At 40.6% G+C, this 26784-nt stretch overlaps 3 protein-coding genes across 7 annotated transcripts in view; 2 read left to right on the top strand and 1 right to left on the bottom strand.

Annotated features, from left to right (window-relative positions):
- The window catches only part of rundc3b (RUN domain containing 3b), a 45231-nt gene extending 39464 nt beyond the window's left edge, over window positions 1-5767 (top strand). The window contains exons 10-11 of the mRNA XM_064339230.1: window positions 944-1065; window positions 1762-5767. Of these exons, the coding sequence (XP_064195300.1) occupies window positions 944-1065; window positions 1762-1907 (268 nt within the window). The 3' untranslated portion in view covers window positions 1908-5767. The remainder of the gene's footprint in view (window positions 1-943; window positions 1066-1761) is intronic.
- A 1677-nt stretch (window positions 5768-7444) lies between these two features.
- slc25a40 (solute carrier family 25 member 40) lies at window positions 7445-17121 on the bottom strand. Of its 3 annotated transcripts, XM_064339421.1 has the most exons (11): window positions 16831-17113; window positions 14563-14657; window positions 14406-14465; window positions 14197-14303; window positions 13388-13455; window positions 13140-13264; window positions 11046-11219; window positions 10357-10466; window positions 10005-10086; window positions 9817-9897; window positions 7445-9291 (listed from the first exon to the last, which is right to left on the bottom strand). In XM_064339421.1, exons 2-11 carry the CDS (start codon window positions 14651-14653, stop codon window positions 9161-9163), a joined length of 1029 nt encoding a protein of 342 aa, XP_064195491.1. In that variant the 5' UTR covers window positions 14654-14657; window positions 16831-17113; the 3' UTR covers window positions 7445-9160. The 3 variants fall into 3 exon arrangements, with proteins under 3 accessions (XP_064195491.1, XP_064195481.1, XP_064195473.1); XM_064339411.1 differs by having other exon boundaries at window positions 14197-14465; window positions 16837-17121; XM_064339403.1 differs by having other exon boundaries at window positions 14197-14465; window positions 16831-17120.
- A 200-nt stretch (window positions 17122-17321) lies between these two features.
- Window positions 17322-26754, top strand: dbf4 (DBF4-CDC7 kinase regulatory subunit). 3 transcript variants are annotated; one of them, XM_064339293.1, is made up of 13 exons: window positions 17322-17458; window positions 17960-18047; window positions 18623-18795; window positions 19134-19319; window positions 19448-19498; window positions 19658-19727; window positions 20515-20600; window positions 20702-20747; window positions 21892-21937; window positions 22973-23104; window positions 24959-25094; window positions 25183-25298; window positions 25405-26754. In XM_064339293.1, exons 2-13 carry the CDS (start codon window positions 18002-18004, stop codon window positions 26237-26239), a joined length of 1923 nt encoding a protein of 640 aa, XP_064195363.1. In that variant the 5' UTR covers window positions 17322-17458; window positions 17960-18001; the 3' UTR covers window positions 26240-26754. The 3 variants fall into 3 exon arrangements, with proteins under 3 accessions (XP_064195363.1, XP_064195368.1, XP_064195365.1); XM_064339298.1 differs by having other exon boundaries at window positions 17339-17462; XM_064339295.1 differs by lacking the exon at window positions 17322-17458 and adding an exon at window positions 17533-17771.
- Window positions 26755-26784: the final 30 nt, after the last annotated feature.

The following is a 26784-nucleotide window of genomic DNA, read 5'->3' as shown; positions in this document are numbered from 1 at the left end:
AGGATTTTGTTTTGGTGGGAGAATAGCTGTTTTTTTCCTATTTGCCGCAGTACCAGTTAATTACTGCTGTTGCTAAACAAGTTCCAAGGACATGGTGCACTGTTTGGTTACTTATGCCAATAATGGTACATACAGGTGCCAGCACCATCCTCAGTGTTCATTTCCACAATCCTGTTGCGCAGAATAAGTTATCCTTTATGTTGGCAGTACACCGAAATAAGTACACCAAGTTGTGCTACTGAAAAGCAGACTTTGATTATGGGAGTTTTCACTGACGCTGAGTCCCTTTGACATTTTTTTTTTCTTCCAATCAAATTAAACCTGCCTTCTTTGTGGTTACAACTGCGCACTAAGGACTAATTTATCTTCCTCTGTGTCCTTTTCACAGTGCTCGGTCAGGGATTTAGAGGAATATATCTTCAGATTAAAATGTAGAGGGCTTCAGTTTGTTGCATGTCGGTTTACAGTGTCATATCGTTCACTCTGGCTGTTGTCAGTGCCTTTGAGTAGTATCGTTTCACTTGTTTATTTCTATTTTGTGGCCCTCGTTATTTATCCTGTGAAGTGTGTACAGCCTCCCTGGGTATTTAAAGAGGAAACACTGGAATGATCTGAGAGGGAGATGCTTTCCTAAGTGTGCCCTGCAGGTGGGGGCGGGGGCGGGGGGGGGGGGGTTGTATTTTGGGGTAATGCTCTGGCTCTGCACATTCTGTCGTGGTATGCCAGGCAGCCTGGGGGGTCCAGCAGCCTGTCCCTCGACCGCTGAGTGCCAGGTCATGGGTGATGTCATCCACTTGCCATCTCTACGTCAGATCTTTGGTGAAAGCAGGCTAACAGTCTTGTGTGCATCCGCCTCTACCTCCTCTGACCAAAACCAACTCTCTCTCTCTCTCTCTCTCTCACACACTCTCTCGCTCTCTCTCTCCCCTCTTTATGGTGACAGGAAAAGCTTCAACAGTCTGGATCAGCTCTCGGCTGACATCAGCCTGTCACAGATGTCCCTGGACCCTGCCCAATCTCAGGAGCCGGAGGGCAAGCCAGAGCGCCCCCGCTGGCGAAGCGAAGGTACGGCACAACCTGCCCCCATCCCCACCCCATCCCACAATCCACTGCAAATGCTAATGTGAGGGAGCTCCCGGGGAGGACTGAGTCAGCCTTGGTGATGTCAGCCCAGCTCAGTTAGCCCCCCATCAGGGACCTGTGGTACTGCAGCGCGCTAACTTGCCGATTGCCCTTGCTGTAGATAGATGACTGTGAGGGCACCATGACAACACCAGTGTTCTATTTGCTTTGCAGTGTGTCACATACTGATCACGTCAAGACCGACATAGAATTTACAAATTACACACACTATTACATACGGTATTGATGGCCTAAGGAGCCCCATAAAAATAGTGGGAAAAATTGTTCATAGTTTCCTATTTAATAAATTACGTATTTTGGCCTTTTGGATAAACTCCTTGTCTGGTTTAATCTTCTTATTGAATGCTGTGATCGTATGAATTTATTAAGTATTGATATTGTACTAAATCGCTCCCAGTGATTTGTAGATCTGATTTTTATTATTTATTACTTGGTAATTTGGTGTGTCACTTGTGTACGATACACTGTAAAGCAAGTGACTCCTTTGGAACGATTAAGATTTACTTCTTGATTAAATCCACTCTCTACTCTACCTGGTCAAATAAAGGTCAAATAAATGAGAGTCTGCAGTGTTGTTTCCCAGTCATGCATTCAGCCATCCTGTGTTTTTCCTCGTAGGAAAAGAAGACACCCCTTCCTTGCGCGGCCTCTGTGGGTCCCTGACGTCGGTGGCCAGCTACAAGTCCCTGGCCAGTCTCAAGTCCAGCGAATGTCTAGTGAGTCCCACCACAGAGATGACCAGCCCTGGGCTCACACCCTCCTGAACCCGTCACTGGGACTGGCCCAGGACTGGCCTGGCCATATCGGCACCCCATAACTCCATCCGTTAATAAAAAAACAAAAACATCCCTACCGTGTCAAGCCATGGAGAGACTGGGGTCACAGGTATAGACTTGACATTGTTTTTTTCTCTTTTTTAAAAAAAATTGAGGCCAGTGTTATTTTAACTGAATTGTTATGTACTTGCTAAGCCTGACTGGGCTATGCAGAGTGTCCATGTCAGTTGCTTCACGTCTGTGGTCTGCTCAAAGGACAGTCTCTTCTGACAAGCTTTAGAAAATGGAGGCACACTAGAGAACACAGGGATCGGTTCCTGGAATGTATCTACAAAGATTTGTTTTTCATAAAGCAATGAGGTTCAGCGTAGCTGGTCTAAAAAAAGGTTTGTTTTTTTGCCAGCTTTCATCCATTTTATTGTCAAAGCGGTACGTTTTATTTTGGTGGGTTTATTCAATGACAGGTATTACTGCTTGCAAGTGCAGATGACAAACGATAACCCAAACATAATTTTAGGGGAATAAAATTTTCTCAGGCAGGCAAATAGTGGGAAATCAGTCAAATCTGAATTTCATTACACATGAGGAGCTTATCTCATTTCACTTTTTCCCCCAAGCTGTGCTCTGCCTGTCCATACCTCAAACCCTCTGTAACGTTACGGGTAGTATGCTGACATAGGGATTGGAGACTGGGGTTAATGAACCCCAAAGTGGGTGGAGCAAAGATGTACTTTCAACCACTAGCGTATTTGAACCAATCATATTTTGAACCAATCATATTTTGCCATTGGAAAACTTGTTCCACCTATTATGGGGCTCATGAAGCCTCACTCTACCGCACCTCACTCAACACCCCTCACGCGTGAACAGCCCTGATACAGTCGTGCCATTTGCTTTGTGCCTTCATCTTCCTGACTCCCATAACCTGCCATCAATCATCCTGGCACAGCAACAATTATAGACAGCCCACTCTGCCTTAGTTGCTTGAATGTGTTTGTTTATATGCCATGTTTCCACCTTCAAGTATTGCAACTTTTTGCTATGCTGCAGCAAGTCTGTAATTTGATTAGGGTGAATAACGGTTTTCTAGCCTTTTCTTTTTCACCATCTCAAACCATAACTTTCCAGCTTTGTTGTGAATAGATACAGATCTCACACACAATTTTTAAAGATAGTTTTAAAACACTGATTGGCTGGTGGTTCCTTAAACTTATACAGACAGCCATTTTAATAGGCCTGTCATGGATGCACGCAAATTAACTTTTAGTGACATGAAACCCCATTACAGTGGTTGAAAAATGTAGAAGGTGTAACAAGTTCTGTATGTCAGGATGCATTCCTTTCAGCAATAGGAGTGCTTAATTCATAACTATTTTCCAACTGTCAAATTACTGACAGCAGTTTCTGGCCCCAGTCTGCTGTTTTCTTGTTGCCTAAGGAAATTGTTTAGTCTATATTAACGCCATTATTTCATTAGCAAGCTTCATTTATAGTCAATGCAACAACAAAAAAAATGCTCAGCACAACCCACTATCTTGCCAGCCCTTTGAGGATGCAGTTTGCATGTTCAGCAGTACTGTGGGAAATCAGTGATGTGGTTTCAGTCGCTGATGTAATTAAAATGGAAGACATTTGCATTCTGCGTGGATGGTCAACTTCTGTCTTTCGCGGCCTCGAGATTACGGCATACGATCGGTTTTGCATCACGTGAGCAAACTGCCTAAGTTCATGAAGCCTGGCTGAAACTTTGGCCTTTGGCCTACGGTTTGCTAGATCATTAATTAATCAGAAAAATAAACTAAAGCATACAGAATCTGAGAGGATGCAATAGGTAGCAATGCGGACAAATTGATGTTGATTATCAGCTGGTCACTAGCCATTCATGGATTAAGGAACTAGATCAATTATCCACAGCTCTAATTAGCATTTTCTTTACATTAAGTTTTTCCTCCCAATTAAATTGGCTATATTAACTATATTATTTCATGAAGACTAGTTACCCAATCAACACTAATATTATACCGATTGATATTAATTAATATAAATGTTATTATTCCTGGAAAATGATAGCATTCATTAACATATTCATCTAAAAGCCTTGCCATGTGATTATAAATGAAGAATACGTCATTACTATGGGTCATATGATGGTATATACCTTTCTGCTTGCTCAAGGACGAGCCACTGCACGCCACAATTCATGGTAACCATGTATGCGGTATGTGGACTAAAGGGAGAAATACAAGGATAAAGAATAATCTCACCCTGTGTGAGATGCTTGAATAAGCATTCTCTGTACAGTTCTGTGGGTCCTACAAGCTTTCCATGTAGGACCCACAATATCACTATTGATTTATAATTGCAAAAGGAAACTGAACAATCAGTAGATTTTTGAAAATAATGCCAAAATAATGTACCCGTAATGCCAATAATTGACCCGTATCCCTGATAACCATATATAATATAATGTGAACAATGAATGTAGCTAGTGTGAGGAAACAGGATGGTCAAAGTCTGGGGGATCAGGGTCTACTTTTGTTCCTTTCATCTCTGTTAATGTTGCACTGCTGCCTGTTAATGGGTCAGGGTTTCGTGCTGTTTCCCTGTATGTTTGTTGTAATGCTCTGTTGTCATCCTGTTGGTTTTCTCTGTTTTTTGTATAATGTGCAGTGACTTTTTGCCATTCTTACTCAGTGTTCACACAGCGAGTAACTCAGTGGATCAGTTGCTGAAAGTCCATTAGTTTTCTTTGAAGCTGAGCGGCCCCAGAAACTGGGCTGATTTTGCCATGGTGTAGTACTTTGTTGCCAGAGAAACGTTGATCATGGCTGATCTTCTCACAGGCGTCACCCGCCAACAGCCAATCAGAGTTTGGCTCTGCACTTTCTTCTTTTCCTTCTGATGTGACACCATTTTGTGAATAATTGCTCAATTCAAATCAAGGCAGTGAATGCACACATTGGCAATGGAGGGTCGATTAAATAGTACAGCTCAAAGTCACCCAGCCCTGTACATCTTTACAAAAGAATACAGGGACAAGTGCCTGAAAAGTGAAGCTTTGAGGGCAGTTGCGACTGTCCTTAGCGTCAATGCAAGTTCTTTAGTTATTTTCTGAATAAAACATTGACACAGGCTATCACATGGGCTAGATAAATGCTAGGTTTTTCTAGCTAGCATATTATGTATGGACCAAAATGCGAGAAAGTATGATTTTCTGTTCAAAGGCAGGCAAATTTACTTGGAGGTCACTGCTTTCAGAGTCTACCTTATTGGACAGGGATGCCGTTTTGTTGTCTGTGTAGACAGCCTATCTGTCATAAGTTAACAACATAAAAGACAGGCTGATAAGCTATAGATACAAAATTATATTAGATTTGTAGTTTAGCACCCTGTCTTATATGGCTGATGGGTAGGAAAATTCATTAGCCTCACGTTCATTTTTTTTGTAGCTGCACGAGATCACTAAGAGGACACAACAGGAAGCTCTTGCCCCACCCACAGCATAGTAGATGTGAGCGACCCACCAACCGAGTTGCTCACTGTGTGAACATTAGGTTAGCTTGCCTGTTCAACAATCAGTACCTACCCATGTAAGCTTCATTGCTGTCGACAAATGGCCTCAATCCTTGTAGCATATGATGTTTGTGTCCACAGTACATCTAACTGTGCAGCTTTTGAGAGTCCAGCCATGGATTCAACAGAATGTTTCACCATTTATCTGTAACCTTTTTTTAACAGAAAACTGGAAAGTATAAAATGTTGGTTTTCCTTAGGGATTTTATTACATTGTGTATTTATTTTTTCAATTAATGCTTGTAATTAATTTAGAATAAATTTGTTTCAACCACTTTGCATTGTCACACCAAATTTTCTGGAGCAGTTCAACACCAAATAATTTCTTTTGTATTCTTTTTTTAACCATACACATAAAGTGATCCACAATTCCTGAAATATGGGTAGGCACGCAATAAACTACCTTAATTTGAATACATTTAAACAATGTGCTTTCACAGTTCAGTTTCCAGTTATATTTGTCTTCAAAACTAGGTTTCTTGCTTGACAAGAGACCCCTCTGATTTCTCTGCACACTTGTCTCTTCAGGCAACAGTGGCTCATCTCCTGAATGCAGAAAGGCAAATATGCGCATTCTGCCAAGTCCCCTTCCCTGGAGACGAGGCATATTTAATCTGTGATTGTGCAATAAGCAGGGTCTGCCTCTGCCTGTCAAATGATGTGCTGTCATTTGAACGCTGTGTTTATTCACAGTCTGTGTGTGGTGAAAGTGGGGCTAATCCATTCTTATTCTGCCTTCCCCAGAACCACGGGGGCGTGGTCCATTCTGCAGTTGGGGCAAGGGCTCATTGGGCTGAGCCTCCGAAACCAGCATGGGCATTGTCTGTCACCAGCCTTACCACCTAGTCTCAGATATCTTTCATCTATTGTCTGCACACAGAGTCCACGCAGTAACAGGCCTGATGATGTGTATGTGTATATTTTCTCTGTATACTTAACCACTGTGGGGCAAAAACGAAAACAAAAGAGGGACTCTGAATTTCCTGTTCATTGTAGAGTCGATGATGAAGTGACTCAGGACCTGATCAACAAAAGTAGCACAAGACAGCAATTCTATCATCATCCTCTCCTAAACCAATACATACCCTTAACAAACAGACTTTATATTCATAGCATGCCTAGGCCAGCTCCTCTTGATTTCTCAGAAGCCAAGCCTATCAATACAATGTCCCTTGTGTAAACTTAATTAAAACTAGGTGTCGTCCACCTAAGAATTGCAGCCCTGAGCACTATCACACCCAGTTGGAAAACCAACTCCTATCACTACGTGTCTCTCCATCCCCAACAGGCCCATCCCTTCATTCCCTGTCATTCTGTGTGCTTACCAGGATCTCTCTATCTTGCCCTAAACTATCCAAGTCCTCCTTAAATAAAAGGTGGTTAGTAACTTAGGGAAAGCTCTATATCTTTCCTTCTACCATTCACCTCATTCCAAATCATCCATGACAAAGCATATATATACTCATACCTTATATACATATTAAATAGCAGTGTCCCAAGCTGAATTTAAACTCACTAATGAACCAATGGATATGAATGTGCAAATGTGTCTTCAGATGAATTGGACATTTGAAAAGAGCAATTACCCTTTTTGATATGAGGACAAAATGTTGTCTGCTTATAGCTTATTATAAATTTATGACAATAGAAATAATTTCACTGAGTGGTTTACAATATATTTCAAGTAAAATCCAAATGCACTGATATTAAGATAAAATTCCTAATTAACAATAAAACAAATATAGCATATTTAACAAATAAAAACTAAACTGACTTATTGTTCTTCGGTTGATACTCATGAATGTCATGTCAAAAGAAAAAAAAAAACAGTTGGATGAACTGTCATAAAGGAGTAAATCAGTATTTCAAAAAATCAATTTTTAGGATTCCAGTTTCACACAGTTACTTGTCAAAACATTATCAAAACAAAATGAAAGCCACAAAAGCAAATGTTTGGCAGAGTGCATGTATTTCAGAATAAAAATACAATATCTGAAATCATTTTAATGATTTGAGTACAGAGAAAAGGATTGACCTGACATTGCAATATTTATAATTTTCTTTGGTTTGGCACATATCTCAATAAATTATTGAACAAAGTCAAAAAATCAAAGCCGGATGAAAATATTCAGTGGTACCTTTGAAGATGAATAATTTGAGGTAATTTTACCATTGTATGGGCTGGATATTGTTCAGCTGAGAAAAGGAACCAGATGATCTGTATCCCTGAATGAAGAGGCCACTGAACACAATGGGAGTCCGGACTCCGTGTAGCAGACCCGAGAGCGAGTTCTGCTGTTTGCTGTTCTGCTGGTTAGCCTGGATGCTATGGTTGCTACTTTTTTTTCTTTTTTTTTTTTTACTCCGGACAGCAGACAGAGAAGCTTGGTGTATGAGCCAAGAAATGCAAATGTTCATTTAAAGCGATGTTTATTTTTCACTTTATAAAATCCCCAAGGAAACTTTATTGCTTTGATTTAAGCCCAACGTGTAACTATTAATGCACTTAAATGCAAGTTCAAAAAGATTTGAATACCAAATCTATTATTTTATTTTCAATACATTAAGAATATCCTTATCACATAAACCTTAAGTGAATTTCATAGTGCAGTCTAAAACACTTGGCATATTGCAGACTTGAACAGAGTCCAGATATTCTGACGACTTCATTCTTGACCAATACATTTAAAAACGTCAAGAATGGAAACCTATAATTAAACGTTTTGCAATTTATGATTATAATACAAATCAAAAATTAAACTGGAGATAACCTAAGAGTGCACTGTTGCCTCACAAACTTCCCTGATTAAGAGACTCTAAAGATGTAAAATCAGCTACTGTGGAACATTATCCAGACTACCAATGAACACAGGATAATTCGGTTTTTTTCACAGTAAAAATGTGCAACACATTTTTCACCATCTGGAGAAACATCCGATGATTATTTCATGAGACATGCTGCCCACTACCACAACTTCATTTTGATTGTGGGAACTCTGGAATTTTGTCACATGCTTTTAAAAAACTGGAAATTTTTCTAATACTATTATTATTAAGTAAATAGTATTCCATATTCAAGTCTGAACACACTGACATTTATTGACATAAAAATGTACAATGCTTAGACACTTAGGCCTCAGTACTTCAACACTCGCTTAAACTTCATGTTCAAAGCCATCAACAAAGTGGTCACACTGAAGAGAACGCAGCCACAAACATACGAAACTTCGCTTTGTTCGAAGCCAGTGATACCCCCCTTACCACCACAGATCTGGAACCTGATTGGCACAAACTGGCGCTAAAACTGGCTGAGCCAGAACAGCTCAAATCCATTTCACTGCAGTCCCTACAAACAGGGCTTCAGCACAGGCTGCCAGACTTAAATACAGGAATCCACCCAGATACATGCTTACACACACGCAGACACACACATAAATGTCTGAGCACACTGGCTAGACTTCATCTGCTGTTCAAGGCTGAGGTTTTCCCTCGTAAAAAAGGTTCTGGACTACTCTGATCTTCCCTCACTGGGATAAGTGGAGGCAACGCATGTTGTGCTTATTCCCTTAGGTTTTAGCACCGATTGAAGCCATTTGCTGATGTGCCGGCTCCACCCACAGGGACCCGAACTCTGCGTCCTGTGATTGGCCGGCCCGGGGCCCCAGTGCTCAGGAGCTGGTCTGGACTGTCGACCTGGCTCTGTCATGGTTGCGTTTGCGGAAGAAGGCCTTCCCGAGCTCGTACGTGCTGATCATGATGGCGCATGCTGGGGCCACTTTGATCAACCTGGGCAGGAACCCTGGGAGAAACGAGACAGGAGCACGTGTTTACCTGTAGTGTCAGCTCTGAGAGTGCAGACTTCACATCGCCTAATCCCACACCCGTTCCACATCGCCTAATACCACACCCGTTCCACAACACTGTATTATTTTTTTCCTCTCATCTCATCGCCTTTTAACTTCACCAGAAGGAAACTGTCTGTAGCAAACAGTGCCAGTTTGAGATAAAGTATTCTTGACAGCATAGCTGAGGAAATTTCTGTTGTCAAGGCGTTTTCCGTTCAGTTTTCACCCACAGTGTTATGATGACACCTAGTGGTAATATTCACCCACACTTCACCCGTTTGCCTCTGTAAAGCAGATTTTGGACCAGCCCTAATAATACACAAAGCCCAGGAATAAATATCCATTTGAATATTAATTTCATCATGTAAAAAGGTCCAAAACCACTAAAGCATCATTAATTTTATTTTAGACATTTAGCAAGCGCTCTATTCCAGAGTGACTTCTGATGACGGGCTTCGCCATCGCTGTGGACACTGTACCTGCAAACAGTCCTGTTGGGCCATTCTCCGCCACTATTCTCCTCATCACACTCAGGGTGGAAGGAGACGTCTGCGCGCTAACTGGAGAACGAGATCAGTGCAGTGTGTCAACATGGATCCTGCTCTTCACACAAGAAGATCACAACGTAATCCTGTTCCCTGTTCTTTAAAGGAACAACGATACTCACGATTCAAAGCCTGAAGCTCTCCGAGCTCAATCTGCCTCCTCGTTTTCACCACGTCGAAGGGCAGGGTCGCAATGGCGGCAATCTGAGATTAAAGGCGAATGCGCAGTCTTTTAACACTGGAACAAGCCACTACTACTCGCAGTAAGTTTGTTAATGCTGGAATACAGTTTTACAACTGGCTGACACGCATATTTTAAACTACCCACACATCACATATCCCTGACTATTGCAGTGATTAAAAGGACTTTCGTTTGTAAACCATAGAATTCTCACGAAATGGATTATTTAAAAGTATACTCTCAGCATGCACGCAAGTAGCTTGTGGAAACGCAAATTCGCATCCTCCACTCACAGATCCAGACACCGCTCCAGCGATGAAGGTGATGGTGAAGGTGGGCTCCGTGGTCTTGTAGTGCTGGCAAAGCCAGCGCTTCCCCTGCTCGTAGTTATACCAGTACATGGCTGTGGGGAAATAGCATGGAAACATATGTCAGCAGATTGCAGCTGCACACGAGGACCAGTAAATGTCAACTAGGCAGAATGGACTGCATACTGAAAGAGGAAAAGTTAGCTTCATGAGAACTGAATGCATGTATGCAGCACAATGTGAACTATGTATCATTATGTCTTACTTTATTATGCTGCATTATTGTCTTGTATTATGGTTCTAGGTTGGCAAGAGTGAATTTACATTTAGTGCTTTATTGATAATGCACTTACAGCTGAGGGTCAGGAAAAGTTGTTGGCCTGGTCTAGCACTCTTGCACACATAACTCAGGTCAACGTTCACTGTAAGTTGCTCTGGATATGAAGCAAGTTGCTCTGGATATGAGCTAAGTGAATGCAATGTCACGTATTGTAATGTACTGTATGGGTGCATGGACAGAGGAAATGGTGATGATGAGAACTATACGTGTCTTGAGAGAGAAAATGGCAGTTGTGTGAGATCTTTTTGTATTGAGAAAAGCTGTGGGGATGATGGTAGGGAGGTAATGCTTTTGAGAGAGAGTGCTGGAGTCTGGAGCTTGGTGCTGGGAGTACCTGAGAAGGGAACATCCCGGAGCAGCGTGGGACCCCATCCCCTCCAGAGGGAGAGCCAGCCCTCGCTCTGGACTGAGGTGTGGATGCAGACGCTCAGCTCCCTGTAGGACAGCTTCTGGGACTGCATCTTCGTACGGATCAGCTCCAGGGGGCTGATCACCGTGGCTGAGCCCACTGCAAATAGCACAAGGGAGGGAAGTGACACAGGTTCCCAAATACAATGCATCATTTCAGTCTGCAGTAGCCTATAGGCTATGGAGCTAGCCGACTGAATGCTGGGAAAAATGCTTCCAGCAGAAATGAAAGAAAAGGAATATTATACATGAAGCATATTATGCAGCAATTTTCCTCACAATACACTGGTGCCAGCACAACTTATCTATGCCGCAGCATTATAAACAACACTGCATTCATGCCATTAAGTCATTTACAACTGAGTCATTTTACAGATGCTTTCAGCCAAAGCAACTTACAAAAGTTCATTTCATGGTAAGCAACACCAGAGCTAGAGATAGGTAGAGTTATAATCATATAAGTGCCACAGTCAGGGCATGTGCCTGAAGACTTACAAGATAAAGGGACAGAAGGGTCAGGGTTTTGTGTTATGAAACAGAAACTTTGAGGTGTTGTCGGGAAAGGGTGCTGTTTTTTTTTTTTTACATTTTCAGGAGACAGACACTGAAATCCACTTTCCTGGAGTGGCTGCCAGGAGCTTTAAGAAAAGGGACAGCCAGCTGGAGAGAGGATGCTGACAGTACAGGTCTGGTTGGAGAGTATGGTATAATCACTCGCAGTAGATAGGAAGAGGCAGTACCATTTGCAGCTTCATGTATCAGGGTGAGTCATTTGAATTGAAGGAAGGCAGCCATCGGAAGCCAGTGTGGGCAGTGTTCAAAAATGGTGTGGTATCAGTGGATTTAGACAGGCCGAAAAAAGGCCTACCATGAGAGGATTTAGGCAGGCCGAAAAATGGCGTGGCCTGAGTGGATTTAGGCAGGTCGAAGGCCAAGCAGCACTTCGGACCAGGAGAAGTGGCCTGATGGCACAGATTGGTAGACGGCAGGCAAAGCCACTACAATAACCCTGACGAGAGATTACAAGGTAAAAGTAGTAGAAGTAACTGTGTAACCAGTGTTGTGTAGAAATCAAGCAGCCAGAAAATCTCTGAAATATAACTGAAGTTCTCACGGCTACAGAAATCACAAGCGTAGCTACAGAATACGAGACAAGCTTCCACAAATCCTCACGTTTGTTAGGCTGCTCTGATCGAATGTTTCTGCGGTCTGCTTTAGTCACCAGTCGTAGCACCTGCCAGAGCAGTATTGAGCTGTAACCTGTTATCCGAAACGTTTCTGTGAAAATCATTACCAAAATGATCCAACATTAGTCAGCTGTCGAAATAGATGGGGCTACAGTTCACTGGGGAAAAACTGTTGAAAGGAGGAAGACAAATGTCCAAGAAGAACAAAGTGAGGTTACAAAAGAAACTGTTTTAATGAGAAGTGGAAGTATGAAATAACGACAAGTGTCGCGCATGGCTGGTATTTGAGGGTGAAGAGCAAGTCATGTTCTGCCCTGACTGCCGTCAGTCCCAAAAAAGTCAAAACAACACTCCTGAGTGAAACGTTTTATCAGAGATGTAGCTCTAACTTTAGTAGCCCTGGACTCGTCAAAGAAAAAAGACAAAATATAGAAATGAGCTACTATTGTTTGTTCATTTACTGGCACTGGAAATCTATTTTTCCTTAAAATAAAGATTTAAAAAATGTTTTAAAAAAGCATGCTCATGCTGTTAAATGTCTGCAAAATGTTTTTATCCAGCAGTGGCTGGTTTGACAAAAAGTCTGTTTCAGACCCTGGGATGATACATGGATTTAACTGTAAAAGTAGTATAGTGTTATATAACTATAACTCAAACACACACAACATACACTGCTGCCACGGTGGGAGTAAGCATATGCAAAAGCCACAATACTTTGTTCAACATTACGTACAGTATCTTTGTGTGTGATTATTGTGATGTACTGCATCTGACACTATTAACATTCATTTATGAGAAAATAAATAAAGTCTGATTGGTTCAGCTGGGCTCACCTCTGGCTATAGCGCCTGCCAGTAACGGAGCCGCCCCAGAGTGTCTGCCCATCCTGGTCCTCAGTAATGCGCACAGCTGATCATAGGAGGTGAAGTAGATGACAGTTGCTGGTACTGCCATGACTCTACAGGTGACAGCATCATAGCAATTTCACACAAAGTGCATTTTAGGGATGAAATTAGCCAACTTGTATGGTGTGTGCATCTTGTGGTCTAAAAGGAAGAAGGAGGCCGTGCTGCAAGCTTACAGTGTTGGGGGGAGTCCGCTCCACAAGGACTTGATTCCCTCTCTGCGAACAATGGAAATGAAAGCATCCTGCGAAGGGAACAGGAAGAGCCACAGTTTTACTAAACAAGCCACTGTTGTAACAACACAGCATGGCTCTCTAAAAATAAAAAAACCCAGGAAACGTTTATATATCAGTGTGCTCAGCATTTTCAACTGGAAACTTCACTGTAGTTTGTTTCCAAATACATGCCAACTGTGTTTCAGAAACTGTGAAGTTTATTTAAAGCTCCAACACAGCATACATGTCAAATGACAATTGCAAGGTAAACTAATAATGTTTTGATAAAATTTCCCTGTTTTTGCACAGTAAAAATGACATTTATCTTTTTAATTCATGAATAGACAGTACATAATTCAGAGTCTTGGTATTGTGGCATTATATGATGATGGAACAATTTCATAACAGGTATATTAGCCTACTACAGCTTTCCATGCAAGCTAGATATGAATCAGTAGAACCCTGTTGCCTCCAATATGAAAGAATGCTGTTTGCCAATTGGTCATTATGCAGCATGTCACTTTGCAGCAACATTTGACAGGAAGCACATTCGGTTCATAGGTTAGAGTAATTACGCAGCTGATAAGAACAGAGCAGCCAACGACCTATTCAAAATGACTGCAATTAACCAAAAGCAACGCAAGCAAAGTACCTAAATCATGTAACAAAAGTACTACATGACTCACAAGCAAATCGAATGATGTACACATGCAAGAATATTTGAATATTTCAGCTCATTCCTAATCAGTATAGTGAATTGAGATCTTTACCAGAGTTCCAGTGAAATGTCCAGGGGCTTTATACCACGCCTTGGAGTTCCCATTTTCACAGACACAGAGGTGGTCCATGAGTCCATTGCAATACACAAAGCATTTTCCTGGTAAAAAAAAAAATAATATACTTAAAAAAAATCTGCTTGTCTTAGAAAATAATTTATTATATATGCCTTCAATAAAAAATGCCAAATTAAATAGGATACCTTTGGAAAACGGACTTTTCTGAGCTTGAAGTCGTATCTTCACAACATCCAATGGTGTGACTGGAAATACACAGGTACAGCTAAGAATACTAGAATTCCAGATACAGAATCGTGGAGTCTCCAAAACATGTTCCCCACATAGGAGTGCTGTGCTCACCGAACAGTGATGTGAGGATAGCGCCAGAGCAAGAAGAGATCATCTGCTGGAACGGCGTTATGCCGTTCACTTCGGTCTTTAGGGCGTTCATCTCACTGTCAGAAAATATCATACAAAATAAAGGCTTTATGATTCAAACTGTTTTTCTACATCCATTCAAAAACACATTAGTTGTCTAAATTATAGATTTGTAATTTGTTTTACCCCACAAAGACATAACAGTTGGAGGCTAAGTTAGCCCAACATTACAGAACTAACCTTGAGCTTGGCAGCAAAGTGACATTGTCTTCTTATCGTGTCCCTGACTTGTTTATGTTTTTTGTTTGTTTGTTTGTTTGTTTACATTCTGGACAGATGTGACTGCCAGCAAATGTATGGCTGTTACCCTAGCAGCACTTTGGACACAAGCACTAGGCTAGTTCAAGTAGTTAACAGTAGAAACGCCACAGCAGTCAATTTGACCATCGTCACTGAGAAAATCAATAAATCTTCCGTCATAAAATACATAGCCTATGGCTCCCTCTTCCTGACTTTTCCAAAACATACAGTATGTATTGAAAATTCTGATATAATTTCAATATGAATATTGAATAAGGAAGTAAAGTTATAAACACTTAGCCTACTTAAATATAGTGTATAACGTTGTTGCTGCAGCCATGGAGAACAAGCCCCGGGCTGGGCAAAGCCTGCAATAGTAGACTGAGGTTTTAGGGCCTACCTTGTATTCATGTAGCTATGTGAGTCATGAATAGAGTTTGGAACCAAAAGTTACCCACTGGACTGAAGCACAAAGCTGATTTTGATGCTGAATTTTGGTTCTATCTGTACGAACGTTAAACTTGCTGGGTCAACTCGTTAGAAAGCTATTTAATGTTAAAGTTTGTCAAAATGCTGAAAGTGAAACTGTTGGAAGTGTCGCTGTATTTTACCTAGAAGGTTTCAAACAATGGGATGTGCCTTTGCAATAAAAGACATTCTTTAAAGTTGTCGTTTTCTTGTTCTTTTAAAGAAGGTAGACCACCAGTTCAAGTTTGAAAAATATTGTTTTAGCAGGGATATCATCAAAATACTAATGATACCCATACCTAGTCAAGAAACAATATTAGTATATTAGTAATATTAGTACAATATAAGTGTACACTTCCTCATATATCCATTTTGCGTGTGGATCAGAGTATCCTGCAAGAAACTTTCAAGATCCAAGGTTGTTATTGGCTGATGTAGCTAATGTCTAATGGGGAGAATTATTGATTGAAGTACTGAAGCACTTATGATGATGTAATCAGCAGAAAAAAGAAGGAGAAAATGCAAAATCACCCAAGTTTGGGGCTTTATTGTGTGGATGAGTGAAGTTGTTTGTGAATTTTGTCTTTGCGTGAGTTCAGAAGGTACAGAAGTTAATGTTCTTAAGTGCTGAGAGTCTGTGGTAATTTGGGTTATTTCTGTATGGGAAACCCTTAAAAGTTGCCAAATTCTCAGTACTGTATAAGCATGGGGCATGGACCACCAAGGCGTAACTTGGCGGATGGCATACGTATTTTCCCATTTTCTGTAGTCTACTTCAGTATACTTAATCTACAAAGAAGTTCAAGTATAAGCCTAAGTATACTTTTCTGAAGTGTATAATAGTTCAAGGGCCATGTACACTTTCTTATTTTAATAAATTATGCTATAGTATTTTACTTATTAAACTTTGTAGGGTCCACTTTGTCAAAGTTCCCTTCAGCCGAAAACTGGTTATTCAAGCAGCTAGTAGGCCTATCATATGATATCATGAAAGCCACCTTATCACCACTCACACAATTTTAATGGAGAATCCGTAGTTAGAAGTTACATGAGACAAATTAAGTGAGCCTCAGCCATGTTTTTGTTACCATCTGTCCAGAATCTAAACAAGTCAGGGATTCTTTACGGTAAGAAGAAATTTTACGACAAGGTTAGATAACTGTTACATCACATAATGCACTAAGTATTGTCAAGATACTTTCACGGTCGTCAGATATTTGTCAGTTGTAAACGCCTGATGCACTTTACAGCTAATGAATTCGGAAAAACCAGACGAGTTACTTGAGTTAACTTAGCATCAAACCATTAAACTCTTGTTATTAGCTATATTACATTATGCAATAGCTATACCGGCCACTTTTCTGGCATGCTTATGTAGGTGGTTAACGCTAGATAGCGAGCTAGCAAAATGTATACTTGAACTTACCCCAGGCCTTCGGGACGCAGAAAAAGACAACAGTAACAACGAGGATATAAACTTACCTTTACCTGGCAGCTGTAGCTATAACGTTATCTTATTGCAAGCTAAATATTCATCAAATTCTTCGCCCTTTTGAAATGGCATGATGACACAGAGCTGAAGCCCAGAGAACCGTTCTTTAGTCTATTCCAGTAAAGGCGAAGGTCTTAGCCACTTAGGGTAGTTATTCATTCAATCATATGTTGACCTACTGTTCATCAGGCTAATGAGTACCGTGTCGCCTGCAATTCTACGCACACCACAGGACACACATGGTCGCACAGCAGAACAGTTCAGTTTACGCACTGGAAACAACCTGTCAATGTCCCTTTAAAAGAAGCACATTCGTGTCACTGGACATTTAACTTACGCCGGACATTTAATGACGCATTGATTACGGGATCTTAAGGGAGACTGTATGTAACAATATTTTAAACGACATTTTATTCTTTGCGATTTAATAATTTTGTTTAAGTGAATATAACGACTATATGTACGTTTGTAAAAGCGTTTGTAAGTATGGAAACGTCTAATTGGAAAGCCAAGATAGCAGGTAGCTATGAAGACGTCACGAGGAAAGGGGATTCTGGGATGTATTTTCGTCAAAGCGGGAAAGAAGAAACTGCAATGAAGTTTGTAAAGTGTTGATCTGTAGGTAGAAAACAGTTTTCCTTTATATTCTGTTCATATTTAGGTGTAAAAGCGCGATATCGTATGGAGTATCAGTTTTTATTTCTGTAGTTTCTGTTATTGTAAGCCTCACTTTGAATCGTGTAAATTATTATAGCTAGCCAATGATGGCAAGCTAGGCATGAACGTTAATCAACTTCCTGATTAAACGGGCAGTTTTTTAAAACTGCTTCCATTCAGTTGTGTTAGCTAGTAAAGTCGTTTTCTTTCCAGTTTCTTAGCTGTTTCGGCTAAAGCTGTACGGCTAACTTGCTTCCAGTGACGTTATCTTACGGTAACCGTTGTAATACTTTTAGGGTTGTATTATTGCAGTCGACAAGACTATTTTTGTCACCTTTTCATACTATGTTGTAATGGACTGCAGCAATCAACTGAGCACTGTCCCTTTGTTGATCTTGCTAGATTGAGAAGTATTCAGTTCATTGCTAAAGACTAACTTGGTTATTTTCTCTCTTTCCTCAGAAAACATCCTGAAATTAATTTTTTCAATGAGCTTCACTTAAAATGAAACCAAGAGGTATTCCGAGGCAAAGCAAAACAAAGTTTCATGGTAACAATATGGAAGTTTCACATTTTTATGTATGCTTTGCTCCGATGAGGTCATTAGTACTATTATAGGCTGCTTATTATTATGGACATTATTATTATCATTGTCAATAATAATAAGTAGCCTGTTATACGGTACATTTCAAACAGTACACCACTGCACATTATAAAGTAAAAATTACAATATTGAAAATGTTGGCCGAATCCAGATAGGATATTGTTTATTGGGTTATTATTTTTCTGTTGGCCTTTAAATAGTTTTTAGTTATAGAATTCGTTGCAACAATGGTACTAAATGTTTGAAATCAGTGAAACTGAATACGGTTACATTTGTAAAGACGCAGAACTGTGAGAAATGTCATTGTTACTAGCTTCCGTCTTTAGATCGCATTTAAGTATAACGGCTACATTCTTGCTTATTTGTGATTTCATATTTGATTATTTGAAAACGTACTGGAACGGTACGTTGTTACGAATTTTTAATGTAATATATTCCTATTGGAAGTTGATGGTAAAAAGCAAAATATATCCTGCTACTACTTGTTTTTTTTCAACCGTCAACTCTTATTTTCTGAACAGAATCGCATGCAGATGATGGTCAGTGCAAGGAGACTTTGGAAAGCCGCCTTAAACCTGTGACAGAAACGAACCCCTTACAAAACAAGCCGCTCATTGGGAAATGTTTTTATTTGGATTTACCTTTCAATAAAAAAACTGAAACCTTGGAGAAGGACATCAAGATCCTGGGAGGAGTAAGTATTCTGATACTATTCCCATTTCATCATAGACATAGTTGGCTGTGTACACTTAATTCTTGTACTCGTATCTTAATGTGACAAATAACACCTGCTTCATCATATTTACTCCTACTAAATTCAGATTGTAAGTGTTCAGCTGCATATGCATTTATGTGGGCCAGTGTACAATTAAAAACTGACATTGTATGTTATTTATTGCGTTTCATTTTGAATCCAGGCAGTTTTTTCTATGGCAGTTTTTTTTAACTGGGGAAAAAGGTCTGTACAAAACATCCAAACTTTACACACAGGTTCCACCCTAAATCTTTCATGTATATTTTGTTTCATGTCAGACAGTCGAGAAATTCTTCAGCAAGGACATAAAGTACCTGGTGTCGAACCAGAGGGAGGCCAGGTATGTCCAGAGCCTGGGGCGAAACTCGCCCATTCCCAGCCCCGCCGACTCGGGCCACAGTTCCCCTCACCCCGGCAGCCGGAGAGGAAGCCAGAAAGGCAGCTCGCAGGGCCCCCTGGATGCTGTGAGTGACTGATCGTTCACCAGCCTGAGTTTTAGCAGGTCCTCTGTTACTCAACACTCTTCTCAGTTTTCCTGCATATGCATCAGTCTGCTATTGTTTTGCTTATTGTGTGATTTATTCTTTCACAGGTGATCACAAGTCGAGGCAAATCGTTAGTAGAAAAAGTGATAAAGGAGCAGGTAAATAAGTGTGTGAGTTATGCTCTCCTGTTGTGTTTGTGTGTTTGCAGGGAGGGGTGCAGGTGTCACCGCTTGAATGTTTTACATTGTTCTATCTTGACTGTTACAGTAATGAACTGTTTTTGCATTTTTAAAGAATTTCTTTTCGTGCCCCCTTAGGAACGGATCCAAATCAACAGAATCTTGTCCAATGCTCTGGAGTGGGGAATAAAAATCCTTTACATTGACGGTAGGACCTTTCAGTCCTTTAACAGTCCATTGTTCATGCTGAAATGGCAGCAGTGACCTGATATTCATTTTGATGTTCCAAAATGCAGATTTCAGATATGGGTATATGACACTGCAGTTAGACAAACTTGTAGAAATAAAATTGGAACACTTGGATAATTAATTCAATATATTGAGTTTAAATTATCAATATTGAGTTACAGTGTTTTCCCAAGGCTCTCCTCTTGATGAATGGCATCAAGACTTTACATTACATTATGCTGGTCTGGGAATAATATTGGCTATCGATCCGATGACTGGTCTGACTTAATATCTATAACTAATAGATTTACTGAAGTTACAGTTGTCCCATAAATGCTAAGTTAGCTAAAGCATTTATCAATACAAGCAAACTACTCCTGGCTGACCTCTGAATATCTTAAGAATTCTTGTAGTCACTTATCAATAATGCACTGTCTGTCACTCAAGATTTCATTGGCATTTGAAAGCGTGGATTTGAGAATGCAACGGCAAGGGTTTGGCAATGCAGCTCAAATCTGCCCCCTCCCCACCAGTTCTGAATGGGGATTGGCAGCCCTATGCTGTGAGGGACCCTTCTATTAGAGGCACGTTTGCTCCTGGTATGCCTGCTGATTTCACACTGACTTCAGGTCTAGTTCTTAAGAAGCCAGGTTGGAAGCCTAAACGTTGCAGCGACTGTGTAAATGGGTTTAAAATTTGTGAGTCACAGATCCTCATTTTCACAGCCTGTACTTATTACCTTGTTCTTTCTGCTACCCCCACGTCAGATGTAATATCCTATATTGAAAAGAAGAAAAGTGTTGTCACCTCACTGCAACAGAATAATACATCAGTTCCCGTTGTCAACAAAGTGGTAAGTTATAACAAGAAATCTGATTTGACTTTAGAATATGATGTGGATTGTTTTTATCTTTACATGTTTTGGCCTGAAGTAATTTTCTTTCCATTTTGCAGGCTAAAACTAGAACAACAGAAAAACCTGCTTTTCAGAAATATGATGGTATGTATAATCCAAGTCTTAAGCCTTTATGTACATACATATTTGTTATGTATTTACAGACTGCACTACATGAAAGGCTATAATCAAACTAGTTTGCATGTCACAGCAGGTGTATAACTTTGTTGACAGAACTAATCTTAGCTCATGCATTGGCAGCAGCATAATTATGGTTTTGAAATTTTCATTGGTTTTTATTTCTGTTTAGTTTTTCATTTTGGCTTTCAATGTTCTGTTAGGTTTCAGTTAGTTTTGGGGGATTTTACAATTTTAATTTAGTTTTTATTTTTTGAAAATGACTGATTACAGTTTTGTTTTATGTAATATGGCAGGGATTTGTCAGGAGTAGGATTTAAGCTCACGATGCATGTTGTCTAATATGAACTATACAAAAACACTGTTGGAAAAATCAATTTGCATAATTAAAGGCTCATGCACACAGCGTTAACCATGAACTTCAAGGAATGCAGTACTTGGATTTCAGAAGTTTTGTTCCAATCCAAATGTGCAAAAACACGGTCACTGTCCAACTCAACTAGATCTCACTTAGTGTGCACGCGCCATGCCGCTGTTGACTTGCCTCAGCCTACTGTCGGCCTCGCTCTCTAACCTTCACTTGAAAAGCCTGGATAGCTTCTTTGTGTGAGCTCTTCTGATGCACTTGTAAATTAGTTGGATTCTTCCCCTTGAGAATTGCTCCACAAATTGTATTACCACTGCTCAGAACAGTACACTTCAGAAACAGGCTCAAACTCAGTTATTCCAAATGGCGCTCTGACGTTTGAGACTCCTGATCAGTTTCGCCATACTCGTGGAGTTGGCATGTACAGTAGCAACGCTTCCTTTAGTAGTATGGCCTTAACTAACCTATAGCCATCTAAACTTACGGTTTACTAACATTGGAGGGAAATTAAACAAACTGTTTCATATCTGCATTGAAAAGACAGAAACTGAAGTGATTTTTTACCATAATTTTATTTTATTTTCATTTTGTAAGCACACATTATAGTTTGTTTTGTTTTTGTGAACTCTAGTTTTATTTCAGTTAATGAGAGTGCTTTTTCACACCTAATTTTTGTACTTTTTTGTAAATGATAATAACCTTGACTGGCAGTGCAGTGTTTACCCTCAGTTTTGTCTTTTATAGCTGGACGAATCAGTAAGCCGTTTGTAAAGGTAGAAGATTGTAGCAGGTAAGTGGCTGCTTTGTGTTTTTGACAAATTTTTTACACTCAGTGTAGTTTGTGGGAACTTTCATGAAAAATTTCATGAACTGAATAGAGGATACTAAATTAAGAGCATCTCTCATTTTCACAATATATAACATCACTTGATATGTTTTTGCTCCCTTTAAAAATATGTTTCCGTAATTGTGAACGTTTGATAGGATCACCGTTTTCATGTGTAATGAAGGATACTTTGGATACAGAAGTTCCTGACAACCTGCTGGATTTATAATGTATAGTATACGGGCATCAATGGGTTTGTGGTTTAAGCAATAAAATACACTAAGTAAGTTCAAGCAACTTGTACAGCATTACTGTTTCCAGAGGCTGTCCATATGAACACATTGTTTTTGTAACATTTATTCAATTGTAAACATAGTCTCTTATGGTGTCTCCTTTTCTTCTCGGTTCATAAGAAGTGCAAACCTTTCACTCCCAGGTTTAAGACCAGAGAGGTGTGGTTTATGTTTAGCTGGCCTTGCCAAGAGAGAGCTTTCCAACTGCCTGTTTTTTCATGCCCAAATTTCGCCAGCCTAATAAACCAAAGCTGTGATTATGAACCTATGAAATATGAAACAGGAGTTTCAGCTATGTTGCCAAATGTTTGTTAGAGCCTGAATGTGCCGATGAGGAGTTGCAATATTTCAAGGTAATTTTCCAGCTAGCTAGCTTCCCTGGGAGGTACTCTAATTAATTGTATGTTGTGAACAGTGCACAGCTAGCAGTGCAGCAGGATTGTGATCCATTCTAGTGTCACCATCAAGCTACTTTTGGGAGTTTAACTTTGTTTTCGTGAAGCTGAAAGTAAGAACTGAGTTTGGAATGCACTTTTCTTGAATAGCTGTCTGATTTCTGTTATTTCATTACCTTTTTATATTAAATGAGAAAATGCAGCATGTTTCTTCTGAGGATGCACAGTAATATCAGTGCCACGCTGGTATCGGCTTATGAGAGTTTAAACGGATTGGTATAGTCCAGTAAAAAAAACTTTTTGTTTTTTAGGCACTACAGGCCAATCTACCTTCACATACCACACGTTCCTCAGTTGAGCTTGGCCTCTGTACCTCCCTGCAGTCCATTTCTTACAGTAGAGAGTGGGAAAGCGAGTCCTGTAAAGAAACTCAAAGAGCACAGGTAGGTACTGGGGTCCAGTGATATTTATGTACTTATATTTTTCAATATGAAGCCGATATGCCAATATAGCGCTGTGTATCATTCCTCATCTGGGTTTTGTTGGAGCACGTCATTTGCTTGCTAGCCAACAATCAGACTTTTGATACCTTAAAGACTTTAATGTTACTCACCATTCCACATGCATACGTGCACTCAGTGTTGATGATTGGCTGGTATTTATTATTATCCTTCTATTCTTATGGTCAGTATAATGGTATAATACACATCTACTGTAATATGCGACAAAGCACAGCTTAACCAGAGTCTATGATTGACAGAGCCAAAGTATTTTAAAGGCTAAGAGGAGGGCGTGGTTTACCTCAGAGGATATTCGATGTCCCATCAATATTCAATATGCAGATATTCAGTCAATATTCAGAGGGTGTGTCAGACTAAAGTTGCTCTCTGAATTGCAAGTCTGAATCGGGATACGATTTGGAATCAAGTGCATAAAATGTGCTTAAGTCTGCACTTAATTTTCCAAGTCTGGATTCCCCCTCTATTATCAGATGTTATGTCATAATATTGTTTTATTTGTAGCGTGTATTCACAATTGTAAACATAGTCTCGTTTGTTGTCCCAGTTCTCCTTTCCTTCTCAGTTCATAAGAGGTGCAAGCTTTTCACTCCCAGATTTAAGGCCAGAGAGGTGTGGTTTATGTCCAGCTGGCCTTGCCAAGAGAGAGCTTTCCAACTGCCTGTTTTTTCATGCCCAAATTTCGCCAGCCTAATAAACCAAAGCTGTGATTATGAACCTATGAAATATGAAACAGGAGTTTCAGCTATGTTGTCAAATATTTGTTAGAGCCTGAATGTGTGGATGAGGAGTTTCAATAGATAAGGGCTGAGTGGTTGAAGAGGGAGGGTGAACTGGCATGCTGACATTCCCTTTAAACAACTAGCCACAATTTCAGCAGATATTCAGAGTATATGTCCCATAAATATTCAATATGCAGATGTTCAATCAGTATTCAGAGGGTGTGTGTCAGACTAAATCTGAATCAGGACATAAAATGTGCAGAAATCAGTTCTTTATGTAACAGTTCTGGTACCTGGTAACTAGAAATGTGTGAGGGGGAACATACTAGTAACAGAATAGTAGTAATTGTAATAGAAAAGTCAATTGTCATCAAACCATGTGTTTTACTAACCGTATACAGTGCTGTGAAAAAATGTTCTCCCGTCTCTCCTTCCTGATTTCCTCTATTACTGCATATTTGTTACACTGAATGGTTTCAGATTGATATTGAAAAAAAACCAATACTGCTGGACCTGTAGGGCACTCTCTTACCAAATGCCACCTTCATTTTACATTGGTGTGAGGAAAGGGGGATTTTGTGGAACTATCTGCTTCTGGCTGCTTGATATTTCGGCTAGAAAATATATGGAGGCGATAGAGGAGTGGTTCTTGGGTGGGATATTGGGGGGCAGGGGTACCCCTTTTGATGGGTGAGTTTTGTTGCAGTTTGTTATTTGTAGTGACTGGAGAGCCACAAGTGTGCGTTTTCCATGGAATTTCATGTCAATGAAAAATGCTCAAATATTAGGCTAACGTTGCTCAACTGTCGATGGATGGAACAAATGGCCTACTAATGATGGGTTATGGGGGACAAACACAAGAGAATCTGGACTGTATCAACTTAATTGGAACCTTTGGTCGCCCCAGTACACTCAAGGCATTTTGCTAACAGAAAAAATTGTATGGATATGATGAGTTCCAGCTGTGGAATGTGGAATGTGCTGCACTGTGTTTTCGCTGATGCATCACTTGGAAAGCCCCTCCCCCCTTTAGCATGTTTATATTTCCATTGTGCAGGAACAGAGGTCAAAAAGCTGCAGCGAGCGAGGCTTGCCGGCCAATCAGGGCCAAGAGCAAAGCCCAGGACGCCCGGGTCAAAAAGCGGGCAGGATACTGTGAATGCTGCCTTGTGAAATATGACAACGTGAGAGCGGTACGTGGGCTGCGTTCAGTTTCTGCATGACTCGCACTTCGTGTTCTTATTCCCAAAAATGACTGTAGCGTTCCCACTGCGCTTTCAGCATCTGAGTGGCGAGCAGCACAGGGCCTTTTCAAAGAGCGGCGAGTACCATGTGGTGGACCGAGCCATCTCGGAACTCTCCTGCCGTTTCTCTGAAATTCGACAGCGGCTGAAAAGGTGAACGTTTGCTGTGACTCGCGCACACACGCCACTTTTTTAAGCTGAAGAACAAGCTCAATATTAAGTTATTACTTTTAAAATATGTTTTCTTGCACCCTCACAGGCCGAAATGCTCTTTATCGTCTGTCGTGTATGCCTCTGGGACCAGGAGAAAGTCTGTGGAAAGGAGGGAGTCGTGCGTTAAGTTGGACCACAGCGTGGAAGACCGGACGGGGGCATCCGCTATTAGCACCCCTGCAGCAGAGTCCACCACTCCCTGCAGTGCAGCTGGTACTGCGGCTTTCAGACCGAGAAAGCGTAGCATGGTCCTCCGCTCGAGCAGCCAAGGATCCGAGGCACCAGACATGTCACCCAAACCCCAGAAACCGCACAGGTCTGTGGCTTCCAAAAGGGTGGATGACCCTGAGTGCCATCCGATGGGGCTGGACACACAAGGCATAAGGTCTGCGCCTAATCCTGGAAAACAGTCTGACGCCAAATCCCCAGAAACGAACCAGGCGCTGACCGATGGGGTGCTGGTGAACAAAAGAACTTGTGAAGACAGCCGGTTGTTGCTAAATCTTGATGAGGATTTTCAGTGTTCTCTTCCACCCAAATACCCCAAAACTACCTCAAGCCAAACTGATGGCTCCACAACTTTGGCGAACCTGACCCAGGAACCGTTAATTGAATGTGAACAGAATCCATGTCCATTGAGAGAGACTTCCCAAGGAAAGGCCGTGGACGACGCAGGCCACCCTCCCAGCAGAACAGAAAGCCCCCCAGGCCGGAGATTACAAAGGAAAGTCAGGAATTTCAGAAGATGGAGGAAAGTTGGAAAAACCCCTAAGCACACCTGTAAAGAAGAGGACCCTTGCAGTTGTACCCTGCAGGATCTGTGGAAGCTGTTCCAGTCAAGCGAAGACATGGATGGTGAATTCAAGGGCTTTGCTGTCTGAAGACTGGCTTTCGTTTGAAATTTCAAAATGGCATGCATTACGCATGCCACTTTCCTTCCCCTTTTTATTTTTAACAGCGCAGCTACTCAATTATGTGAATTCCTTTGCATATTCTTTTCATAATTTGTAATACAGTTACGAAAATACCACTGGAGCCAAACTGAAGTTGGCTTGAGTAATTTTTTTCCTGTTTTAATTCATCTTAAAATGTACTTGACAGACCTAATAACAAATTTCTGAAGCAGGAAACTAATTTTTCCAATACCAACCACAGCTCTCCATGTCTGAGGCTTACATCAGGCATACTTTTTCTAAGGAAAATATTGAACCGCTTTTGGTTAACTAAAGTCGTGGTGTCATACACCAAATTCTATTTAAATCATACAATTTTTCACTGCATCTTAATGCATTGTGATGTCTACATATTGTATACCAACTGATCTTCAATGTAAATACATTTGAGAATTTACAGAATGTAACTTAATTTACCAAATAAAATTTTTTAAGCAAGTTTATTTTTTCCCCTAATATTGAATTCATACATG

The sequence above is a fragment of the Anguilla rostrata genome, chromosome 1, assembly GCF_018555375.3.
Source record: "Anguilla rostrata isolate EN2019 chromosome 1, ASM1855537v3, whole genome shotgun sequence".
NCBI lineage: Eukaryota > Metazoa > Chordata > Actinopteri > Anguilliformes > Anguillidae > Anguilla > Anguilla rostrata.
The sequence above is the reverse complement of the archived record's forward strand: the minus strand, read 5'-3'. Positions and strand labels throughout refer to the sequence as shown.